We start from the raw sequence: 21,479 nt of genomic DNA, 5'->3' as shown, positions 1-21,479 counted from the left end.
TTTTTTTTCCTAGTGCTTGTGTGTACCAAAACACAAGATTTCAAGAAGTAACTGAACTACTTAACCTCTCTCTTGCTCATGTTCCAGACTTTCATTACTGTCATATGCTCATCTTGCTTGTTCTCCCATCTTCCAGCGAGTTCTTTACCAAATCAGGGAAGTAAGAGCTACCATAACTATTCTGAACAGGATCTGTCTGAATACCATGCAGAGATATAGAAGACCAACATGTTTGGGGAGGGTGAGTCTTCTGAGTAGGCCTTTCATGTCCCAGATCACTTCATAACAAATGAGTTTGGAATTACACATTACAGCCAGCACTTCCTTATTTTATTTAAAATTCTTTCAAAATCTGCCTAAATTAAGCTATGCTGCTTCTCCATACCTTATTTTTGAACAGCTTGCTTGTAAACACGATTTTTTACAATTTATTTATGTTGCTGTTTATAGGCAATATAAAAACAGGTGGATGGGACACATTCTGAACTTCCACCTACCTTCTTTGAGTTTCCTGACTACTACAATCTAAATCTTTATAGCCAGAGATCACTCTGATGTATACTTCTTGCCCAAACACTCTGTTTTCTCAAGAACTGTCTGCAAGAGAACAGCAAGCGGTGCTTGTGGACTTCTCAGGCAGCGAGCAGTTTAAGTGCATGAAGTGTAACAGGGGAAGGACTGAAACAAACCAGTATCAGGACCATGCTGTTACAAGATAAAACATTGCAGTGCCTGTCAGCTTCTTTCAGAGGGAACCAGGGCTATTTACAAGCCAGTCCTGAAACGAGAACCTCCATTGTTTAAATACAAGAATGGATTCACCAGGAAAAAATGGTCTAGATGTGACAGATACAAACATCAGAGAAATGAAGTGTGCAAGTAATATGTCTAGATTTAGAAGGTACTATTCAATATTCTTTTCATCAGTGCTCAAAGTGAGATGCTTATGTGTCTAGAAAATGTGATTTCCCCACTATTGCTTCAACCCCTGAGCCTTCAAACCAGCCCTTCCCCCAGAACTCTTTTTAGCTACCTGTGTTTTCTGTTAGAAAGAGAATGCCTGTCAATGACAAATAAATAATCTTTTCACTAGGAGCTGAAAAAGTCCATGGATTACACACCCACAAGACAGCAGGAGTGCATTTGAGTAATGAGTGCATTTTTAGGGGGATCAAAATACAGTTATAGACAGTAAGAGGAGCGGAATGGAAAAGAGTTGTATTTAGCAATCAGTATATAACCATTCTCAAATTGGAGGTGACAAGGCAAATGTATTCTAGGACACAGTATTTTAAAACCTGAAGAGTGCTATGTAGGTGACATAACAAAACAATGAGCTTCTTACATGACACTTTGCACAGAAGATGTCTTTATGCACCTTAGCTAATTGAAATTACCTGACTTTCTTCAGAATGTAATAAAGAAAATAGTCACATATAATGAATATAAAATCCATGGAAACCAGATTGTGGATAAAATAGAAGTGGGGATACAAGTACCACCTGCATAGCCTATTTTTAAGGTCTCTTTCATCACTATTTTCTTTACCTTCATATGTTTTCAAATCACTGACATGAATGTTATTTGCACATCTTGACATATCTATTTTTCTAATACTTCTAATATGATATTGCACTGACAAGCAATATCATATATGACAAGCATAAATTATATCGATGTTTTAAGCATATAGGAAGTAGTCCTTTGTTAAGGACTATGATTCACAGAATCATAGAATCATAGTGTAGTTTGGTTTGGAAGGGACCTTTAAAGATCATCTAGTTCCAAGCCCCCTGCCATGGGCAGGGACACCTTCCACTAGCCCAGGTTGCCCAAAGCCCCGTCCAACCTGGCCTTGAACACTGCCAGGGAGGGGGCAGCCACAGCTTCTCTGGGCAACCTGTGCCAGTGTCTCACCACCCTCACAGTGAAGAATTTCTTCCTTATACCTAATCTCAGTCTACCCTCTTTCAATTTAAAACCATTACTTCTTGTCTTGTCACTACAGATCCTGGTAAAAAGTCTCCCTCTGTCTTTCTTAGAGGCTCCCTTTAAGTATTGCAGTCTCTCCCTGGAGCTTCCTCTTCTCCAGGCTGAAAAGCCCTAACTCTCTCAGCCTTTCGTCACAAGAGAGGTGTTCCAGCCCTTTCACCATTTTCATGACCCTCCTCCGGACCCGCTTGAGCAGATCCATATCTGTCTTCTATGGGGCACCCCAGAGCTGGAGACAGTACTCCAGGTGGGTCTCACCAGAGCGGAGTAGAGGGGCAGAATCACCTCCCTTGACCTGCTGGTCACGCTTCTTTTGATGCAGCTCCGGGTATGGTGGGTTTTCTGGGCTGTGAGAGCACATTGCTGGCTCATATCTAATTTTTCATCTACAAAAATCCAGTGAAGCTACATTAAAGTCCATAGTTATTTTATATTTTTATACCACCAGTGTTCTAATACAATTTATCCAAAGCAAAATAAATCAAAATAGACCTTCTTTGAAACATCACACTAATGTTCTCAAGTCAGGTGAACAAAATGACTTCCCCCAAGTTTCTGATTAACCTGTAGTTGTTACTCCTTGCAGCTCCTAATGATCTTTTGAAAACCAAAGTAGTAATGCTGATGACAAAAAAAAAATAATTAAAGATCACTGCTCAAATTATGTTGTTAGTGACTACCTCCTACAATAAAAGTATAAAGAAACATCACATGAGCTGTAATAAATGTTTACATAGCGACAAAGTGCCTTTGCTAGTGATTTGCAAACAGTAAGTTACCACCTGCTTGAGCCAAAGATGTTTCTTTTTCTTTTGCTCCAAATAATGTGCAGGCACTGCAGAAAGTCATGTGAAGAATTTAAATACTCAGTTCTCACTTAAGAGTGAGTTATTTACTACTTACAGAATTATAGTTAGTACAATAAGATTTTGCAGAACGGTGGAGGACAGATTTTTCCAACAATGGAACTTAAATATTGATGTCATAAAGTGAATCCTATCCTCTTTCTACAAAGAACCAAAACAGAATACTACATTACTGACCAAAAAAACCCTGTCAAATTCTAATTCTATAAATACAGTGAACATGAATATATTTCTGCACTCCATTTATTTACCAAAGAGGCTAGATACAGTGCCTGTATAGTATTTCATTTAATTTTCTGTTTCAAGGGAAAAAACAAAGATACATGATATGGAGAGGTAATGAAACAAAAAGTTTTATATCAGTATATATGAAGACAGCTCAAGTATCAATGCCATTATTTTTTGCATCTCTAACTTAAATAAAAGTAAACCCATTCTTTCAGCCAGAAATTTCTGCCGCTCAGAATTACTAGAAGACAGATTATCTATGGAAAGATTAAGTATGAATTTGTGGTTTGGTTGAGTTTTTTTTCAAACCTTGCTTTCCCTATACCTAAAATACTTCTCTTTCAGTGTAGTACAGAAGTATTAGCCAATATGAAAAGGGACAGGCTTTTTCCTTTAGAAGTGCTCAAGTGTGATCATGAAGTATTAGTGAATTATTAGACTCAAGTTATACATTAAGAATGTGAGCAACATGCTACTGCCAAAAGGCAAAGGGTGTAGACTACCTCCAGCCTTAGCGGTACAATAATTTGTGTGATTACTTTTGTGTACTTACACCAATGTACACTGTCCTGAGGCCCTTTATTAAATTTCTCTCTCTCTTCCTAGTATCTCAAAGGCCTGTAAAGTTCTCACCTTCTAACTTACTATGTTTCCACCACAGGGAATGTGTACTGAAGGTAGAAAGAGAAGACTCACAATAAATTTTCAAGGACATGAAGGTGAGAAGCGGACTATGCACATATTCGTCTTTGTTTCAGAATGGCGACCGTGCATTTGGATGTTAGTTTGGAAGGCAGACAAATTGAACAGTCAAATGAAATAGAAACAACCTTGACAGATTGTTGACGGCTTCAGCCAAAGCGAAAATCCCGAACACGGCACGATGGTGAATTGAACTGTGCTTTCCCTCTAAGCGTGGGAAAAAAGTGAATCCCCCAGAAGATTTGCAAATCAGGGCTCCATTACGGGCTTCAAATGCAAGTCCGAGGTGGATGAGTTTTGCACCGCGTAGGACTCCCCAGTGAGACCCTCCAAGCCCCCGGGTTTCCGAACCCCCTTGCACCTCCCGTGCCGTGCCCCCCCCAGCAGCGGCTGCCCCCCACCCACCGGCCCGGCCGCCCCGCCGACCTCTCGCCGGGCTCCCCGCCCGCGCCGCGCTGCCTTGTTACATTTTTGCCTTTCCACGGTAGCTGCGATCGCACAAGCCGCCGCACCCCCGCAGACCCCTCCAAGCACTCCCCGGCGGCGCCGCCCGCCGCCGTGCCGCGGCCGGAGTGTCGGCGGTCCGCAGAGCCGGTAGCCCCCAGCCCGCCCGCGGCCGGGACCGGGGCTGCGGGGGGGGGGGCTTTCTGCCGTCGATCAGAAACCCTCCGAAGCCCTCCGAGGGGCCGCCACAGGTGAAAGGCGAGCAGCCGCCCCCCGCCGGCCCCCCCCGGGCACCCCGCCGGGCCGGCTGGGCCGTTGGCGGCGGCGGGAGGGGCGGACGCGGGCGCTGCCCCCCCCGGGGGAACGCTGAGGAGAAACGAAAGCAAAGGGAAGTCTGCGGGCGGCGGGGGATCCCCGGGGCTCTCGGGGGTGCCAGCACCGCTGCCTGGCGGGGGAAGGCACATGCGGGGCGGGCGCGTGGGACCCGGCGGCGGTGGGGAGCGTGTGTGTGTGTGTGTGTGCGCGTCCCGCAAGTCCTCGGTCACGGTCCGTGACTTCAGGGCGCGTCCAGGGAGCCCGGCCGGGCGCTCCCGCCCCAGCCGCTGCTACCCCGGGCAGGGCAGCCGCCGGCGATGCGGTGCTGCATGCCCGGCGTGGCTTTCGTCCCCGCTTTGCTCGTCAGCTGGTCCTCGGCCGCCTTCATCATCTCCTACGTGATCGCCGTGCTGGCGGGGCACGTCAAGCCCCTCGTCCCCTACATCAGGTGAGGCGGCGGCGGCGGGGGGAGCGGCGGAGCTGCCGGCGGGGCGCGGGGGGTGACGCCCGGGCTGTGAAGCGGCGGCTTAGCCAGGGGGTTCTGAGAGGCTCCCCCCTCCCTCACCGCCGGCCCCGCGGCTCCTGCCCTCGGCGGCCGGGCCCCCCCCGGCGCGGATGTGGGGTTCCCCCGAGGCGGCGATGCAGCGGTGGCAGGGCCGCCCTGGGAGGGGAGGCAGAGCCGGGACCCGCCGGGCGCGCTGTCACCCACCACACCTCTCGCACTCGGGCCTGTCGGGGAGCCGCGGGACCCGACCGCCGGTGGACGTGGTAGAAAGGACCTGAAACACTTTTCCGCTGAAGCCACAGGGTGCCGCAGGCCCGGTCCTAGCAAAACTTGAGGAGCAAGGGGTGGAAATGTAGTTTTGGTTGTTTAACTCCAGAATTGGGCCAAAGTGCACCAGGTGGTGACAGGACTCGAAGCCCTACAATAGCTTTTGTAGGACACACACCCCCACAAATGCGCATTTTTAAAATTTCAGCATAGGAACAAGGAGTGTAAAAGGCTCCCCGAGAGATGACTGGCATCTCTTTTCTATAACCTTAGTTATTTAAACGCAATTCTGTATAAATCATTGTTTATTCATTGCTTACATTAACATTTAAATCTGAGCTGTGAAACTATTAGTATTTAGCTCTTAATAGGTTAAAGGTAAGCCAGAAATCCAAAAGTGGTCTCTGATACATAGAAGATCTAAAAAAGACTTTCAGATGCATCTTTCAAGATACATCTAGACCTAATTCCTTGAGAGACTTTAAGGACGTGCATAATTTCAAAAGACTGCTAACCTGATTTGTATGTACACGTAAATTTGACTGAAAATTAGGGTCTGTCATCATAAGCAAATGAGATGGTGCAAGTGGCACCACAACCCACAAGAAGGTTGAGCATCATTCAAATTGAGCCAAAGAAAGTTGAGCTTCATGCTTACATTACCAAAACTTTTTAAGATTATCTGCCTGAATCTCTTGGAAAGCCTTGTTCTTGCATATGCAAAAAAATCCTACTGCCTTAACAATTGTGGTTATGCTCATGCTCTTTCTTGATTACATACACATTGCTTTAGGCTAAGAAACTGAATCATGGGATTAAGAGCGTGATTTAGTGTAACTTGCAGTGATAAAAAAGAAAGAGGAAGAATGTTGCAACATTTCAATTGTGCAGTATCTTAAAATGAACCATAAAAATTAAATAGAGCTTGTATGGGGAAATTCCAGTTACAAGGAGAAAAATATCGACAATTTTTAGTTCAACATTTTTGTAATTCTTATTTACATTTCCCAAGTACCCTGTGTATGCCTAGAGGTAACTTGTTAATTTATTAGTTTACCACGTAACAGCTGTCACAGTGAGAGAAAGACCACATCTAAATTTGTCATTAAAACTGTGCTAATGTCTCATCAAGTAAACCACATAAATACATTTCTGGGTAGATAAAAATGAATTATGATTTTGTGTTTTCTAGCAGCTGAGGCCTAAAAGATGGTTAGGTTTTGCCCAAATTAGTTCTTTTGCTCATACTACTCAAAATCCAAACTAATTGGTTGTGCTGCGGTGGCTGGTGGTTTGAATTCTCAGTGAGAGTAAAGGGAATTTACCTTAAGGTATTTTCTGCCAGTTAATACTCTGGTCAATCCCCTGTAGGCAGAATATAATCTTCCTACTTCAAAAATTTGGGACTTGAGTTTGGAGAGAAATAGTTTATGATGGCTATGAAGGAAATTTGATGATGATGAGTCTTTTGGCCCTAAAATATTTATTCCCTGACTTCTCTACCTTCTTGTTTTTCCACTCTTCAGAAGACTGTTTGACTGTAGAATTCTACTACATGAGACGGTGACACAAATACTGGCATTTTCATACAGGGTTCCTCATCTTTTCCTTGGTGGCTGTGCTCACCTATGCACCATTGCAAATAAGTGAGCACATGTTTTTGTTTCATAGGTGCCATTTGCTCTTTTTGCTCTTTTCTTTTTCACGAAAAGAAAGTAACTGTCACAAATACTTTTTTTTTTTTTCTTTTTTTCCAAAGCAGCAGACCAGAAGGGATTTTTTTTAGTGGAAAAATATGACATTAAGAAGATTGTACCCTTAAAAGTCCAGTGCAATACTTTGTAAATACATTGCAGATATGATACAGTACTCTTGCTGTGAAATTTCTTGAAAGCATACATCTAAGATTATTGAGTTTAAAAATCGGCAGTAGCAAAATTCACCTGTAAAGCTTTATCTTGAGAAAAGCTTTAATTAAAAAATGAGTGGAGTTTGGTGCAATTTCAGGTTATTTGGATTGCTCTTGTGATGTGAAGTGTTCCAAGAACTTCAAATGTCTTTCTTTGCATGTGCCAATTCCATTCTCTTCTCACCTAAAGTCCTTCAAAAGCTTTGAAGTGATCACAGTCCTGTACTTAGCATAGAGCAGTTTCTGATTTGCAAAGTCCTTCAAAATTGTCACAAGTGGTCCACTTTTTAAATGGAGTCCTTTGTTGTATTAATGAAAACACTCCAGAAACATGAGGAAAAGATGTGAAGTTCAAGGTGAAAATATGGGCTAAATGCAGCATGGATTAAGATGATTTTCAGAAGTGTCAAAAAAGAAAAAAGTTACTGTACTCTTTTCATCAATTCCGCTATCAAAGAGAAACAAGACAACACGGACTACAAGCTGGAACAAGTCTTCAGAAAGCATTGCAACAAGAAAATACAGATGAATAGAGATTCTTAATGCCTGAGAAGTTGTAAAAACTTGTCTAAAAGCCTAGTCCAAGCTTCTGTTGTCTGAGAATTTGTAACCAGTCTAGTCAAAAGAAATACAAGATTTTTATCTATTTTCGCATCAGCTTTTCATAGAAAAGGATTCTCCCCTCACCGTAAGCTTCCTCCCATTCTTGATAAATCATCTTAGCAACTGATTACACAAATGCTTCTGTAAGATAGAAGGGGTTTGAGAGCAAATATTAATTAATAAATAATAAGTAAAAATTAAATAATTTGATATGATCATACTCTTCTGGCTTGAACTTAACAAAACTGTCAGAATCTTTAAGAATAATTGCTTATATAGAGAGAGCTTTCTCTTTTGGTTCTTGAAAGCACAGGCATTCATGCTGAGCACCTATCATTTTGTCTGTGCCCACTGGTAGGTTCAGAAGTTTAGCACTGAAAACTAAACCAGCCTCACTGTTGGAATGAAAACTATTCATCTTCTTGAATCACATAAAAAAAAAATAATCTCTGGCTAGTACCTACTTGTCACATCATACACCTGAGAGAAAGTTTTGTTCTCAGAATCGTTGCTCAGTTTCCACTGAACTTTGACATCAGCTAAAGTCTTTACATGTTTACGTTTCTGACAGTAGCGTTCCTTGGGTACCTCTGTTTACACACAGTCGTGCCTCTTGGTACTACTGAGTAACTAAAAACTCAGCTCACACCCAAATTATGTAAATATTTATGAGCTACATGTTTTCCATTGGCTTGACCAACAGAGCCTGATCAAATAGATATCAAGTGGTTGTACATTAGACAAGAAAAAACAGCATAAAAAGGTAACGGCATCATAGTATTCTTCTTTCGAAGAGCACTCACCTTGTATAGAAGAGCCCTGCTTGAGAGAACTTGAACCCACATACTCCCAGGAGTATGTCCTTCCTGGGAGCAAGGGTAATTCTCTGGGGTGATTGTTTGCACATATGTAGGGAAAAGAGGGAAGATGATTCTATGATGAAGGAATTCAGTTTTCTACATAACATGTATTTTGTATATATGATGTTTTTCTTACATATGTGTGTGTATAAATTCTGTAGATATTCTCACACTCATGCTCCGTCTGTCTGTCCCAGTGAACTTCTAATTATCCCCTGTAAGGGTGAATTACTTCAGCAGAAGAGACTTACAACACCTTGGGCCTAGAGTACTCTTATGCTGTATCTACATTAGTAAAGTAAACTGTGCCTAGGAACATTCCCGGGCATTGGAATGCAGTTGCTCTCCTGGGGTGAAGCCCTTTCAAAGAAAGCAGAAAATTAAGCCAAATTCTCTCACATCTTAGGACACTGAATGCCATTAGATACGTTTTACTCTATCACGGTGGTAATTTGGCAGATAAAAGAAATGTCATTTCTAAAATGTCATTTATGGAATCATTTATGTCATTCATGAGCAAAGTGTTGCTCTGTCACATCTCTGCATATTGCATACAGAAAAGGAAGAAATTCAGTTCAAATAGTATGCTCTAAAAGTACAATTTCTTTCTGGAGGAAAGATTCAGTACTACAAATGGAGCTTAAGTGTGCAGCAGACAACATTCCAATGTATATGTTTAAATGTCTTATGCATGTAGCAGCAGTTCACACAAGTTACATTTCTCTTAGGGTTTCATGTGTACATCTCATTTATGTTTCACAGATCTCAATTAATGTTTAATTTCTTTCTCCTCCTGCTTTAGTGACACTGGAACTAAACCTCCAGAGAGTGGTATCTTTGGTTTTATGATTAATATTTCAGCACTTTTAGGTATGTATAAGGTACTTGGTTTGAACACAGCAAAGAAATGAAAACTAGCAAAAGCTGTCTGCCTACACTGCAGTCCATACAGTCCGTACAATAGTCTGCAGAAAAAGTACTCCACAGTCAAATGGTAGTATCAGATAGATGGAAGTAACGTCTAGAGGGTCAGGTCCTAAGGTCAGTAAGCGCAGGCTTAGAGGCACTCTGTCCCTTAAGAGCACCTCACCAGTGCAAAGTAGTCAATGCAGCTGGAAATAAAAAGTGGAAGAAAGATGACATAATTACTTTGCAAAAACTGTATCTTTGATGTAGGGAGACATTAGGTTCCAGGATGCTGCAGCAAAGGGAAGAACAATGTTGAAGCAACACCTGGTTTCCTCTGCAAGATGCCTGCTCTTCTACTAAATGTCTACTGGCCTTGAGTCAGGAATTTTGGCATTTTCTATTCACTTTTAGGGGGTGGAGGATCAAGAGCTGTGTACCTCTGTATACATGTAGTCCATGATGGCCTTCATGCAAAGTAAAAATCATGTATTTTACCTTTTCTGAGAGCCTCATTCAGTCACACTATCTTGGTGTGTTTCATGTAACCTCATAGTGCCTGGACAAAGTTACCTGATTTATTTTTCCAACTGTGATTGGAAATTCTATCTGTGATTCAGATAGACTGAAACTATGTTACTGAACTGTGGAAATCAATCTACAGCTTATTATATCCTGATGAACCACAATCTTCTAATTCAGTAGAGGTGTTTGTCAGGAGTGAACTGCATATTGGGGTCACGTAGGCTGGAATAAAATCTGTGTGTAGTGGTTTGGGGATGCTGTTGTACTAAAGAGCAGCCACAATTGGCCCAAAAGCTTGAAAATGTTTTGTGGATACACAGCTAGTTACATTTTTTCTGTTTACAGTCTACAAAAATATATTAACTCTTCAGGACATCCATTATAAGGAGATGTAGCTCTGGTACAAGACTGCGTATCAGAGAAGAATAAATTCTCCCGCTTCCACCTTATGGTTCACCTCCCTATAACATTAATGTAGAATGCCAGTGCCTCTGTGCCTAAAACACCCAGGAGGATGGGATTTAAATTAGTGTTTTTCTTTAAATGATGTGCAGTTATTTCTAGAGCATTAATATGCGATGTTGAGACTAAGATAATGTTAAGACAGTTCTCTCTGAATGTAATACATCTGAAATTCACTAACTTCTTCATCCCAGTAGAGTTAAAGGCAGTATTATTCATTGTGTTATGCTTATAATTTTATTCTGTATGCTAATGTTACAGGGCAAGGTGTTAAAGTTTAAGCAATACATGATCATTCAACACAATATGTCCTTTTTGTTTTGCAGGTGTAATTACAATGTACATCAGATATTTATTAATAGAAAAGCAAAATGAGTCATCACACTTTGTTAGGTCTTCGTGCAACATGTTTTCATTCTGTATTGGATTGATGGGCTGTATTGGAATGGGCATAGTTGCAACTTTTCAGGTATGACTATAAATTTCATATCATCAATGAAACTAAATTTGTTTTACCAGTTAAAAAATCAAATAGATAAGAGTGGTTAACATTATCCCAGTGTGGATACTTGGCAAATGGAGTAAGAATGTCTTTCTTCTTCCTGCCTTTTTTCGGTAGCTTTAACAAGACAGATTTACTTTCTTCCTATGTACTAGATTTTTTGCTTGTATAGTTAGATCAGTAAGGGGTTTTGTCTGTGCTTGTCTTGTAACATGTCTATACTAGAAAACAACTTAATATAGATGCTTCTGCAGTAAAAATTTTGCTATGAAAATTTTGCTGCAAAACAGCTTTGCTATTTGCAGTTTAGTCTGCTTACAGTCAGGTAGGGCAGAATAAGTCAGACTAACAAAAACACCTGTATTTTTACCTGAAGGCACGCACACTAGCAGCATTTCCTACAGAACAAACAAGACTTATCTGACAGGTTAGGACATTGAGCACAGTATTAGCCCATTGTTTTGAGTCTGTAGGAGATGGCATAACAACATGTTAAGTCTTTTGAGAGACATGTAGAATTACCACTTACTTTTCCAGAACGGATAAGACATCTCATTATTAATCAAAGAAGTCCAGCCCTCAGTGTCTGAAAGAAAATTCAACAGAGGGGAAAAATATTGAAACAGACTATTCTTTTCATCTTTTCAAGTTGGGAAGCATGTAATAGGGTAGATTCCTACATAAAGAAGTATTAGGAGAATTGCACTGAAAACCTTAGCTGAGAATCAAGTCAAGTTTAATTGGCAGATAGTTTGAGATATTGCCTTTAAATCTGTAAAAACAGATGAATTATTTCTTTTAAGGAATGTTCTATCTTGGGGAACATTTTGGTAAATACTGTTGTGCTCATATAGTGACCTAACAACATACAGAGAAATTGAAAATAAAGATTGTCAGGGCTTCAGCAGCTAATGCAATTTTGCAGGTAATTGACATGGTATTTTCAGACAGAAACCTCTGCCTTAGACTGGTATCTTCCTCTTTTTAATTTTACCTCCAGGCAGTGTGTGTGGACTGCAAACACTACAGGCATTGCAGCTAAGCATGCTATTCTACTTTTAAATATCTGTACTCTTATTGATTAGATATAATGAGGCACCAAAAAAAAGTTAGATGATTGGGAACAGTGTTGCTTGACTAAAATAGAAGAACCTCAGCTTCAATACAGAAAACACAAATCAGGAATGAAAAATAACTTGGGAGAGTTCGATCCTAAAGCTTCCAAAGGGGCCCCGTGGCAGTTATAACATTGGTTCTTATCTAATCTCTATTGTCTCTCATTGCCTGTGCATAAACTCCTTCCTCACCTAATTTCTCTTTCCTCTGCTTTGACCTTGCTTTCCATGTAGGGTTCAGATCAAAGTAAGGATCTAATCTAGCTAACGATCTGATCTAGCAGATTTTTGAGCATGTTTAATTGCCCAGGAATATGGAAATGATGGTTTGCAAGACTTTGGTCTTTTATAGTGTTGTATAGTTGTATAGTGTACAACTAGTACACTCTTATCCCCATTTACCAGTAGAATAACAGACATGAAGAGACTGTGGGATTTGCTTGAGGTCAGGTGATTGTTTCAGGTCAAGAGACCAAAGCAAAGCTAGATTTAGAAATTATTTGTTTAGCATTCAGTCTAGTCCATCTAATCAGTGGGCATGCAGAAAATTCACATTCATATGCACTACCTGTTCAGTCTGGAGAAGAGAAGGCTCTGGGGAGACCTTATAGTGGCCTTCCAGTACTTAAAGGGGCTACAGGAAAGATGGGGAGGGACTCTTTATCAGGGAGTGTAGGGATAGGATGAGGGGTAACGGTTTTAAATTGAAAGAGGGTAATTTAGATAAGATATTATGAAGAAATTCTTTACGTTGAGGGTGGTGAGACACTGGTTGCCCAGAGACACTGTGGATGCCCCCACCCTGGCAGTGTTCAAGGCCAGGTTGGACGGGGCTTTGAGCAACCTGGTCTAGTGGAAGGTGTCCCTGCCCATGGCAGGGGGGTTGGAACTAGATGATCTTCAAAGGTCCCTTCCAGCCCAAACCATTCTATGATTCCACCTGTTTGTTTCCTAATACTTATTTTTCCCCAGCAGGTGAGCTAACACCATACCTGACTACTCTAGTAGAGCTGATTGACACTACTGGGCATCAGTTCATTTTCTCTTTCCCTGAAGCAAAATAGGTAGTTTGTTAAAAAGGCTTCAGTGTGAAATTATACTGGAAATATTTAAGGTTTGCTTTTATTTACTCAAATCTAGTGGCACTTGTGGTGAGTCTTTTATGTAGCATAATTAGTTGTAAGGAATTTTTTTTTTTACCCTTTTTGCTTCAAGATAAGATATGGTAGGTAGCACAGGGCTTTAATGGTCTTGGTCTCTGAACACTTAGCAAAAGAGAGGAATGAGGTGGGAGAAATCTTTAGGGAGAAATTTTTAGGGAGGCTGTGGCAGTTTGATAGGAGCAATCATGAGAGCCATGTTAGAAATATGGTGTATGGGGCTAAATGCAAAAGCCAACAGTTACTCTTGCTTAGTGCTTTCCATACCAAATCCTGTTATTCTTATATGGAAGGCAAAAAGTGGGACAGAGGAGAAGAAAATGCAAGTACAGATGAGATGCCACTTGTTGATCACCTGTGTGAGGAACATGCTTTAAAATCTGACAGAACTTTATATGTCACAGAGAGATAGAAGGGAATGAGTAGAAAGAAAAGCACAGGGAAAAAGAATTTGAAAGAACATGTGAACAGTCACCTTTACAAGACAAAGAAAACAGTGGCCTTCAGGCAGGAAAGTTGTTAAAATACTTAATGAAAGGATATAGATGTGTTTTCATGAATCACTAAACCAGTACTGTAGCAGGTCAGATCATAGCACGTGTTTTGCTGTGCTCTGGTGACAGAAAGGAGCTTTAAAGCTAACTTACCTATCTGATATTGGATTCCAAAGTGGCATAACTTTGTATTTATAATTTTTTGAAACATTTAGAATGCAATAATTTCTCTGAAATCTTCATCCATTTTGTTACTGGGTGTTCTACTTGTTTGTGTTTTAAAGGAGATAATCTTCCATAGGTAGGGTATTGCAAAAATATAGGCCACATATAGTGATACTGGAATTTTATACACACTTTCACCTGTTGTGGAACTTGAATAAAAGTGGCTGATGATGTGGGGAAGAATAAGAGGGCTGAATAATCCAAGAGACTGACAGTGTAAGACCTTCAATATCAAGAGCATATTTTAGGTAACAATTATTTTTTTTTTATATATATATAACTAATTTTCTGCTGACTTATTTTCTGGACCCTTGTGGCTGGCCATTGGAGGGTGGGGGATGGAGCTATAGCAGTCATTATTTAGAACAGCTGTCATGAAACCTTACCATTCACTAGACTATGGCCACACAAATGCAGATTATACTTCCAACAAAAGGATGAAAATCTTTGGAAGTGTAAAGGGAAAAAGGAGGTACAGAAACCTCCTAAGAAAAATGCAAGCCAGTTCCTGTATGTGAAAACATTAAGTGGTAATCGACCGTCTATTGAACAGCACTAAAATCAGTCTACGCTTTTATGTGAACACAGGGAAGGACCTGGTGGCTTTGGACATGGTTAGTTTACCTCTCTGAGCTACTCTTTCTCCATTTTCTTTCATCTCCCTATGTAGACTGTTGGAAGAAGGGACTGTTTCCCACTGCTTGTATGTGCCCAGCATAATGTGGCTACCATCTTCTCAGGGCTCATTGATTCCTACCACTGTTCAAATAGTAGCAGCTAACCTTTGTGCTGATTCTCTTTCCAGGAGCTGTCTGTTCCCAGTGTCCATGACATAGGAGCTTTGGTGGCATTTGGCTCGGGTGTTGTATACATTACACTTCAGTCTATAATCTCTTACAAGTCCTGTCCACAATGGAACACTTACTTTGTGTGTCACATAAGGATGGCCATATCTGTAATATCATGCATTGCTTTCATTCCAAGTATCCTTCATGGTATATCCCACGGTTTTCCCTTTATGCATTCATGATTTCCTTTTTAAGTTAAACCATCGCTGATAAAGGATGAAAATAAGGTTACAGTCTTTGTTAGGGCTCTCTAATATTTCTGCTATAATAATGCATATAGCATGTCAAGACACCATTTAATAGCATAAAGATGAGTTTCAGGGTCTTCTAAAAAGCTGTATCTCTTCTTTCAGCAGTATATTTAAATCTAATGTGTCAGTGCTCTCCATAGGATCATATGATACTAAAGCTAGACCAACTTTCCAACCTTCTTCATTTGAAGGAGGGTATGGAAAAAGGCCTCCAAAAGGCAGGCAACTGCTTCTAAAATGAACCTAACACACAGACATGTAAAATACAGTTGGCATACACAAGATTTCCTTCAAGCCTAAGCAGATGCTTTTGATCATGTTGGTTGGTTCTTGGCTTCATTAGATGCCTCCCCTAGAGACACACTCAACATATTTACTGGCTTTTCCCACAGCCTGCTGAAATTAGAGTCATCCCATTGATTTTATTTGTCTTTAGGTGATCTGCCATTGTTGAAAAGTGGTCGCAGTAGATCATCACATCAGCAAGCCAGCTACAGCCCACTTTTGGTTTCAGCAGCTGTGAAAGGGCTTTCAAAGAGGGCCCCAGTCCTGAGAGAAAGTTGTACAAATATGTGAAGGCATCTATTGTGGACCTATAGAAACCAGCATGGTTCCCCTTCCACCAGTGCAGGACTCTACTCCCACAGTTCTCAATCATGAATGTGATCTAAGTTTTGGAGTGTCTCCCTTTATCCTCCGTACTTTGGAAGAACCTGGAGAAATCTTTATTTGTGTAGAAATTTGTTTTGATTGCTGCTATCAGTGACCTTTCAGTAATGCGTTTCATTTACTTCTCTTCTTAATACTTTGATTTGATATTCTGGTTGTTCAGGATCTCCTGTGTTACAGAAGGGTGAGATGCTTTTTGTAAGCAGACATTTTTGCTATTACTCACTAAACTTTTATAATTTTTTCACTATTACTCACTAAACTTTTATAGTTTCCTTTACACTGTGTTTTTCCCAGTGATTGTGTTTGCTTCACAAATTTCCATGACAAAAATCGATTGGAGTCCAGGTGAAAAGGTAAAATCTCATTAGGTAGCCAACTTACCCTCTATCATATTGTTTGGTTATGCTGTTATGTTTATCTAAAAGTGTGTAGGTTTACAAACACTTCAGAGACTTTAAATAGTACATTACCATGAACAGATTTGTGAAATATCACTGCTTTGTGCAATGCTGGTTTCTAGTTATTTTTTCATTAGAAAACTGTCTGTGGCTTGGGTAAGAAAACTTGTCACAGATGGGTCAATCTTCTGACAGTTAGACTTTCATTTTAACGAAGCATTTGAAACTTGAAATCTGAAACCCATAGAACAAATTGTAAAAAAAAAAAAAAAGAGAAGATATTCAGGAAGTGAATTGTTCTACTTCCTTTTATAGTCACATTTCTTGAAAATGAACTTCACACGTGAAACAAAAGTGGACCAATTTGATCCTGAAGTTTTTGTGGTTTTTTACAACATTGGTTTTCTCAGCTTTTTCACCATTCTTCATTAAGTAGTCTTTACTATTGTAACAAACACTGAGGGTCTGACATGAAGCATACTAAAGTCAATACCAGGTATTTTAACTGATTTCCGTGTTCTCAGAATTAGAACTCTGAAAGGTAAGTTTTCTTTTTGGACAAACTTTGCCACTGGAGGTATTCAAAAAACAGGTTAAATAATGCAGAGAGTGTATCCTGCTTGAAGAGTTTAGTAAAAGCAAACTTGGCAAATGTACTTCAACCAAACAGTGGCAAGGCAGCTGTGAGATAAAATCTTCACAAGTTAGATAATCTTAGCGATATCTACCTCTTGAGGTATTTTTTTTTTTTACTTGAGAAAAAGTTTTTACTGAAACAGATGATGTATTTGTTGAAGGTGTGTTAAGAAACACTTTATATTCTGTTTGTGTCATATTACATAGGTTTTCTATGACGGTCTACTCAAAAACAAAGGTCTTGTCAGGAACTGTCATAAAAGGGTAGCCCTCCACTTTAAAATGTCGTGAGAATTTACTGTAAGGGATAGTACTACTGAACTCAGTGGCTCTCAGTAAAAGTTTTGAATATGGGACTTTGGTATCCTTCACATAAGAAATAAATTTTTTCAGGTGCAAATTATATTCAATTTATGTTTTGATTTTGTGCTAACTGTAGTTTTCTTGTACTTTTTTTTATGTTGGTGCACAAGACATGTTGCTTAATGGAACATACGCAACCTTGATAAATACACTTACCATTCTGTAAAAACTAAATCTGAGTTGACTTTTATACAAGAGGTTATTTAGATCATGAGGTATAAGTCTTAGAATATTTGTTGAATTTACAGAAGGAAATGTCTATTTTTATAGCATTCCACAGTTATTTTGTTTAGTTGTTTTGTCTGAAAATTTATTTTATGTCTCATTTCATCAGGATTATACTTATCATTTTGTGAGTGCGATCTGTGAATGGACGGTGGCCTTTGGTTTTATCTTCTTCTTTTTAACATTCATTAGAGATTTTCAGGTTGGTACCTACATATTTTAGCAGTGACTAAGAGGTGCTATGAATTGTATAACAACAAATACAATGGAAAATTACCATTCTTTATTTCAGCTAGATATACCAAAGCTATACAGAAACAAATTTTATCAGTCACAGAACTGATTTCTGTCTACCTAATGAATATTTTTCCCCTGCATTTTCAAACATAAAAATTAGTTTTATAAATAAGTGTAATAGTTTAACAGGTGTCTCATCTTGAAAATTATTCAGTAAATTAATATCTTATACTTATTTAACAATGTTTCTTTTAGAAAGAGGCCCTCTAAAAGTGACATAATACCAAAATAAATGATGCAACTAAAACTATATTTCTTTCTACCTGAGGGATTTTTATATAATAATCCAGTGCATTTCAACCAAAGATGTTTCCTTCCTTCTTAAAATTTACACATATTGATATATATCATGTGAAGAATATCAAATGCTTTCTGAAAAGTACTGACATGAAAACCTTCTGGTTTGTGTAGCTGAATCTGTTGTTGCATCAAGCCTGGCTTTAAGAAAGAGAAAATATTAATTGGTTAAAAAGAAAACACTTTTATATGATTTGTGAAAGGCATGCCTTGAACTTACTTTCCCAAGCTTTGCCTCGCCAACTCTTGTTGTTTACACAGCATGTTCTAGCTGAAGTGTTTCACAGAGTTTTTGTTTAGTCCAGGGATACAAAATGCTGAAAATACCAATGTGTGAGCCTTAACTTTGGCAAAAGAAGTCGTAAAAAAAAGAAAAACCCCCATTGCTCATGGCAAGTGCCTTGTGGAGATTTGAGGACAAAACCTCCTGGATATTATTCTCAGACTTCTGTAATGTTTGTTTTCTCCATAAAGTCGTTGGATCTGTGCAATACTGGAGTAGAGAGCTTAAGGTAGAAAGGACTGAGAACCGCTGCTTTATGCCATAATTACAAAGATGAACTAATGCAGTTGTAATCACTGTAGATGTCACACCCCATAAGTAGGTCTTTCATATATACCACTGCCTCACGTAAGTCCCAGAAAGTTGAAAACTAGATCCAAGCACTTGCATAACTGTAGAACTAATAACCAAGATCACGTATGTGAGCCAATTGGTGGTGTGCTAAATTGCTGGAAACCATATCCACACTTTCTGGAGGTGGGAAGGGAGGAAAAATAGTGAGAACCCTGTAAGTCCTCTGGCATTAAACCAAAGTTTGCCATCAGATCATGTTAAACTTTGTAATTCATTTACTTGCTTCTTCACTTATGTGCTTGCTTCGCCTGGAAGTGATTAATACTTATATATAATATGTACATTATATACATGTAACTTTCATAAGAAAATACAGTAATTTTCAGCTAAGGATTCAGAGTTAACATATATTTTGCTAACCGATAGCAAACATTTCTACGCCTCTTTACTTTTGACTGATAGTACTGAATAGAGCATGGCTATAGGGCTTTCCCTCTTTTTTTAAAAAAAAAAAAAAGCTAGGTTCTGCAGAACAAAATGCTTTTTTAAAAAAAGTAATTGTTCAAAATTACACAATGCATTATCTTAAAGGCATATCATTGCCTTCTAAAACTGACAAAAATACTGAAGTACCATTCAGAAATGCATGCATCATTAAATTTACCATTTTGGGGGTGGAGGTATTTATTGCCAGTCCATCACTCCCTGATGTCTACATATATGATGTTATCTGTTTTAGCAGAAGTCAAACTCTTCCCTTGGAGATAGATACATATTTGCAGACAATGCTGTAGTCCTCAGAGCAGCTAAATTAGTTGATCGATCTGCTTCAGATCACAGATCCCAAAGTGTTCAACACTGAAAAATTAACTATATAAAAATATTGTGAACATAATAAATAAGAGAAAGTGGTGGAATTAAACTAAATAAAGTGCAGACATTTTAAATTACAGGCTATAAAATAGCATGAAATGCAATGTTAGTGTTTGACAATGACAGAAAGATTTTTTAGATTCTATCGTCTTTTTGTCCTAACCAGTGTTCACAGAAAGCCAAACTATTAATTCAGAAAAAGATGACCACCAGACTCTAAGAAAAATAAACTGCCTTTTTTTTTTAAGTTTCTCACAGTATGTATTTCACTGAAATACATTTTGTTTTACCTCCTTGTACTTTATATCACAGAACTGTAAAATTAATTTCTCTTAAGCTGATCTTGTTTTATTTTTCTTTTAGAGAGTTTCTTTAAGGATATCAACAGAAATACATGAAGACTCCTGATAGTGGAAAAAATGATATTTGAATATTCTAGCTTTCTTTTTACTTAGAGAAAATGTTGCAGAGGGACAGGGATTTATAAAGTTGTATAAAGAACCGATGCCATTAACACCACAACATCTGTAACAGCATCCACTAAAACATTTTAAAAACTCACAGCAATGTTACTGCTACCTTTTTGCAATATTTTGTAATTTTTGTACTGTTTGATATATTAAAAATACTGTAATAGAAGCAATCTGTAGAAGCACTTGAATGTCATTCAAAGACTTCTGATCTCCTCAGCTCTTGCCTTTTGGACATATCCATACTTTCCCATTTGTTGTAGTCTGATTAATAACATTAGTTTTTAAACTTGAGAAAGTACATCTTGCAGATAGTTAGGAAAGTCTAAAGACAATGGAAAACACTAAGGCCGAATTCCTCCTCTGATAAGTTGCAAGGACCGTGGAGGAAGGTGTGAGCAGAAGGGGGCATCTTTGTTTCAAGACTAGAAATTTGCAGTTAGTAGATGGCAACGCTATGCTATGTGTTTCTGATACTGCACACTGTATAAAAATCCTAGGAGAAGTTTAAACTATATTGCTTGAAAAATGTTTTCTAATCAACACTGCAATGCATGTTGTAAAAGTCTACCCTCTTTTCCCCTTTATGCACTGCTAGCCATAGGAATCTTAAAAATGAAGTGGGAATAGAAAGTAAATTTACATTTTTGCACGATCTGCTAAAGGGGAATCTTTCTGCTATTTGGTTAATACAAAGCAGAAGTTTTCCAGCCTGTGTTTTAACCTACAATGATGGAATGAAGAGGGCTTCCAAAAAGTCATTGGGAGTGAGTGGAAAACAAGAAGAGGCACCAGTAGTTTTCAGGTGTTCAGTTATATGTGTATGAGAAATATATATATATATATATATATATAAAACTGAAGAAAAAAAAAATCCTGGAGAGCTTCTGTAGTGAAGATATGGCATATTTGCTGCTATAAACTTACTTCTGTAATGAAAAACTTGGAACTAACTGAGAAGTCAGATGTTACAAGTATCTGGAGGCAAAAGGGTCTTGCGTGGACTGATTCACTACCTCCATTTAGTGTATTAACCACTTGGCTATCAGTCAGGTTCTCTGAAAATTACATTTGCTGTGGTCTATCACAGTTTATCCAGAAATATTGATGATTTTCAGTTGCTAATTTTCCATGAGATAAAGCAAGTGTATGTTTTGGAGAGTGATGTCTTAAGACTAGTCATCTGTTGATATTTTCTTTAATGTGTATTTTAAACTGTATTAAATTCAGCTGTTTCACAACTTAAAGACTCCATGTCTTCTTTATAAGTTCTTCCAAATAAAAATAGAAAAATATTTTTCAGTGTCAGATTTGCTTTTCACAGTATTCAGGTTATCTTGCAGAGGTGTATAGTTACAATCATGTTAAAAATCAAATCTAGTACTGACTAAATGCAAGACTTACGTCTTGCTGATTAGGTATCCTGCAAGGGGCACACATGACTTCAAGTGAAGATGAGAATTACTCAGAAGAAAATGTATACCAACCACAA

The 21,479-nt window shown here is 39.0% G+C and overlaps 1 protein-coding gene across 3 annotated transcripts; it reads left to right on the top strand.

Moving 5' to 3' along the window:
* Positions 1-4,615: 4,615 nt before the first annotated feature.
* DRAM1 (DNA damage regulated autophagy modulator 1) lies at positions 4,616-21,228 on the top strand. 3 transcript variants are annotated; one of them, XM_074825330.1, is made up of 7 exons: positions 4,616-4,995; positions 9,494-9,561; positions 10,911-11,053; positions 14,886-15,063; positions 16,146-16,204; positions 17,583-17,675; positions 19,881-21,228. In XM_074825330.1, exons 1-7 carry the CDS (start codon positions 4,865-4,867, stop codon positions 19,923-19,925), a joined length of 717 nt encoding a protein of 238 aa, XP_074681431.1. In that variant the 5' UTR covers positions 4,616-4,864; the 3' UTR covers positions 19,926-21,228. The 3 variants fall into 3 exon arrangements, with proteins under 3 accessions (XP_074681431.1, XP_074681432.1, XP_074681433.1); XM_074825331.1 differs by lacking the exon at positions 19,881-21,228 and adding an exon at positions 18,368-18,468; XM_074825332.1 differs by lacking the exons at positions 16,146-16,204; positions 17,583-17,675; positions 19,881-21,228 and adding an exon at positions 15,616-15,799 and having other exon boundaries at positions 14,886-15,075.
* The last annotated feature ends 251 nt before the right edge of the window (positions 21,229-21,479 follow it).

This window comes from Strix aluco, chromosome 5, assembly GCF_031877795.1.
Source record: "Strix aluco isolate bStrAlu1 chromosome 5, bStrAlu1.hap1, whole genome shotgun sequence".
Classification (NCBI taxonomy): domain Eukaryota; kingdom Metazoa; phylum Chordata; class Aves; order Strigiformes; family Strigidae; genus Strix; species Strix aluco.
The sequence above is the reverse complement of the archived record's forward strand: the minus strand, read 5'-3'. Positions and strand labels throughout refer to the sequence as shown.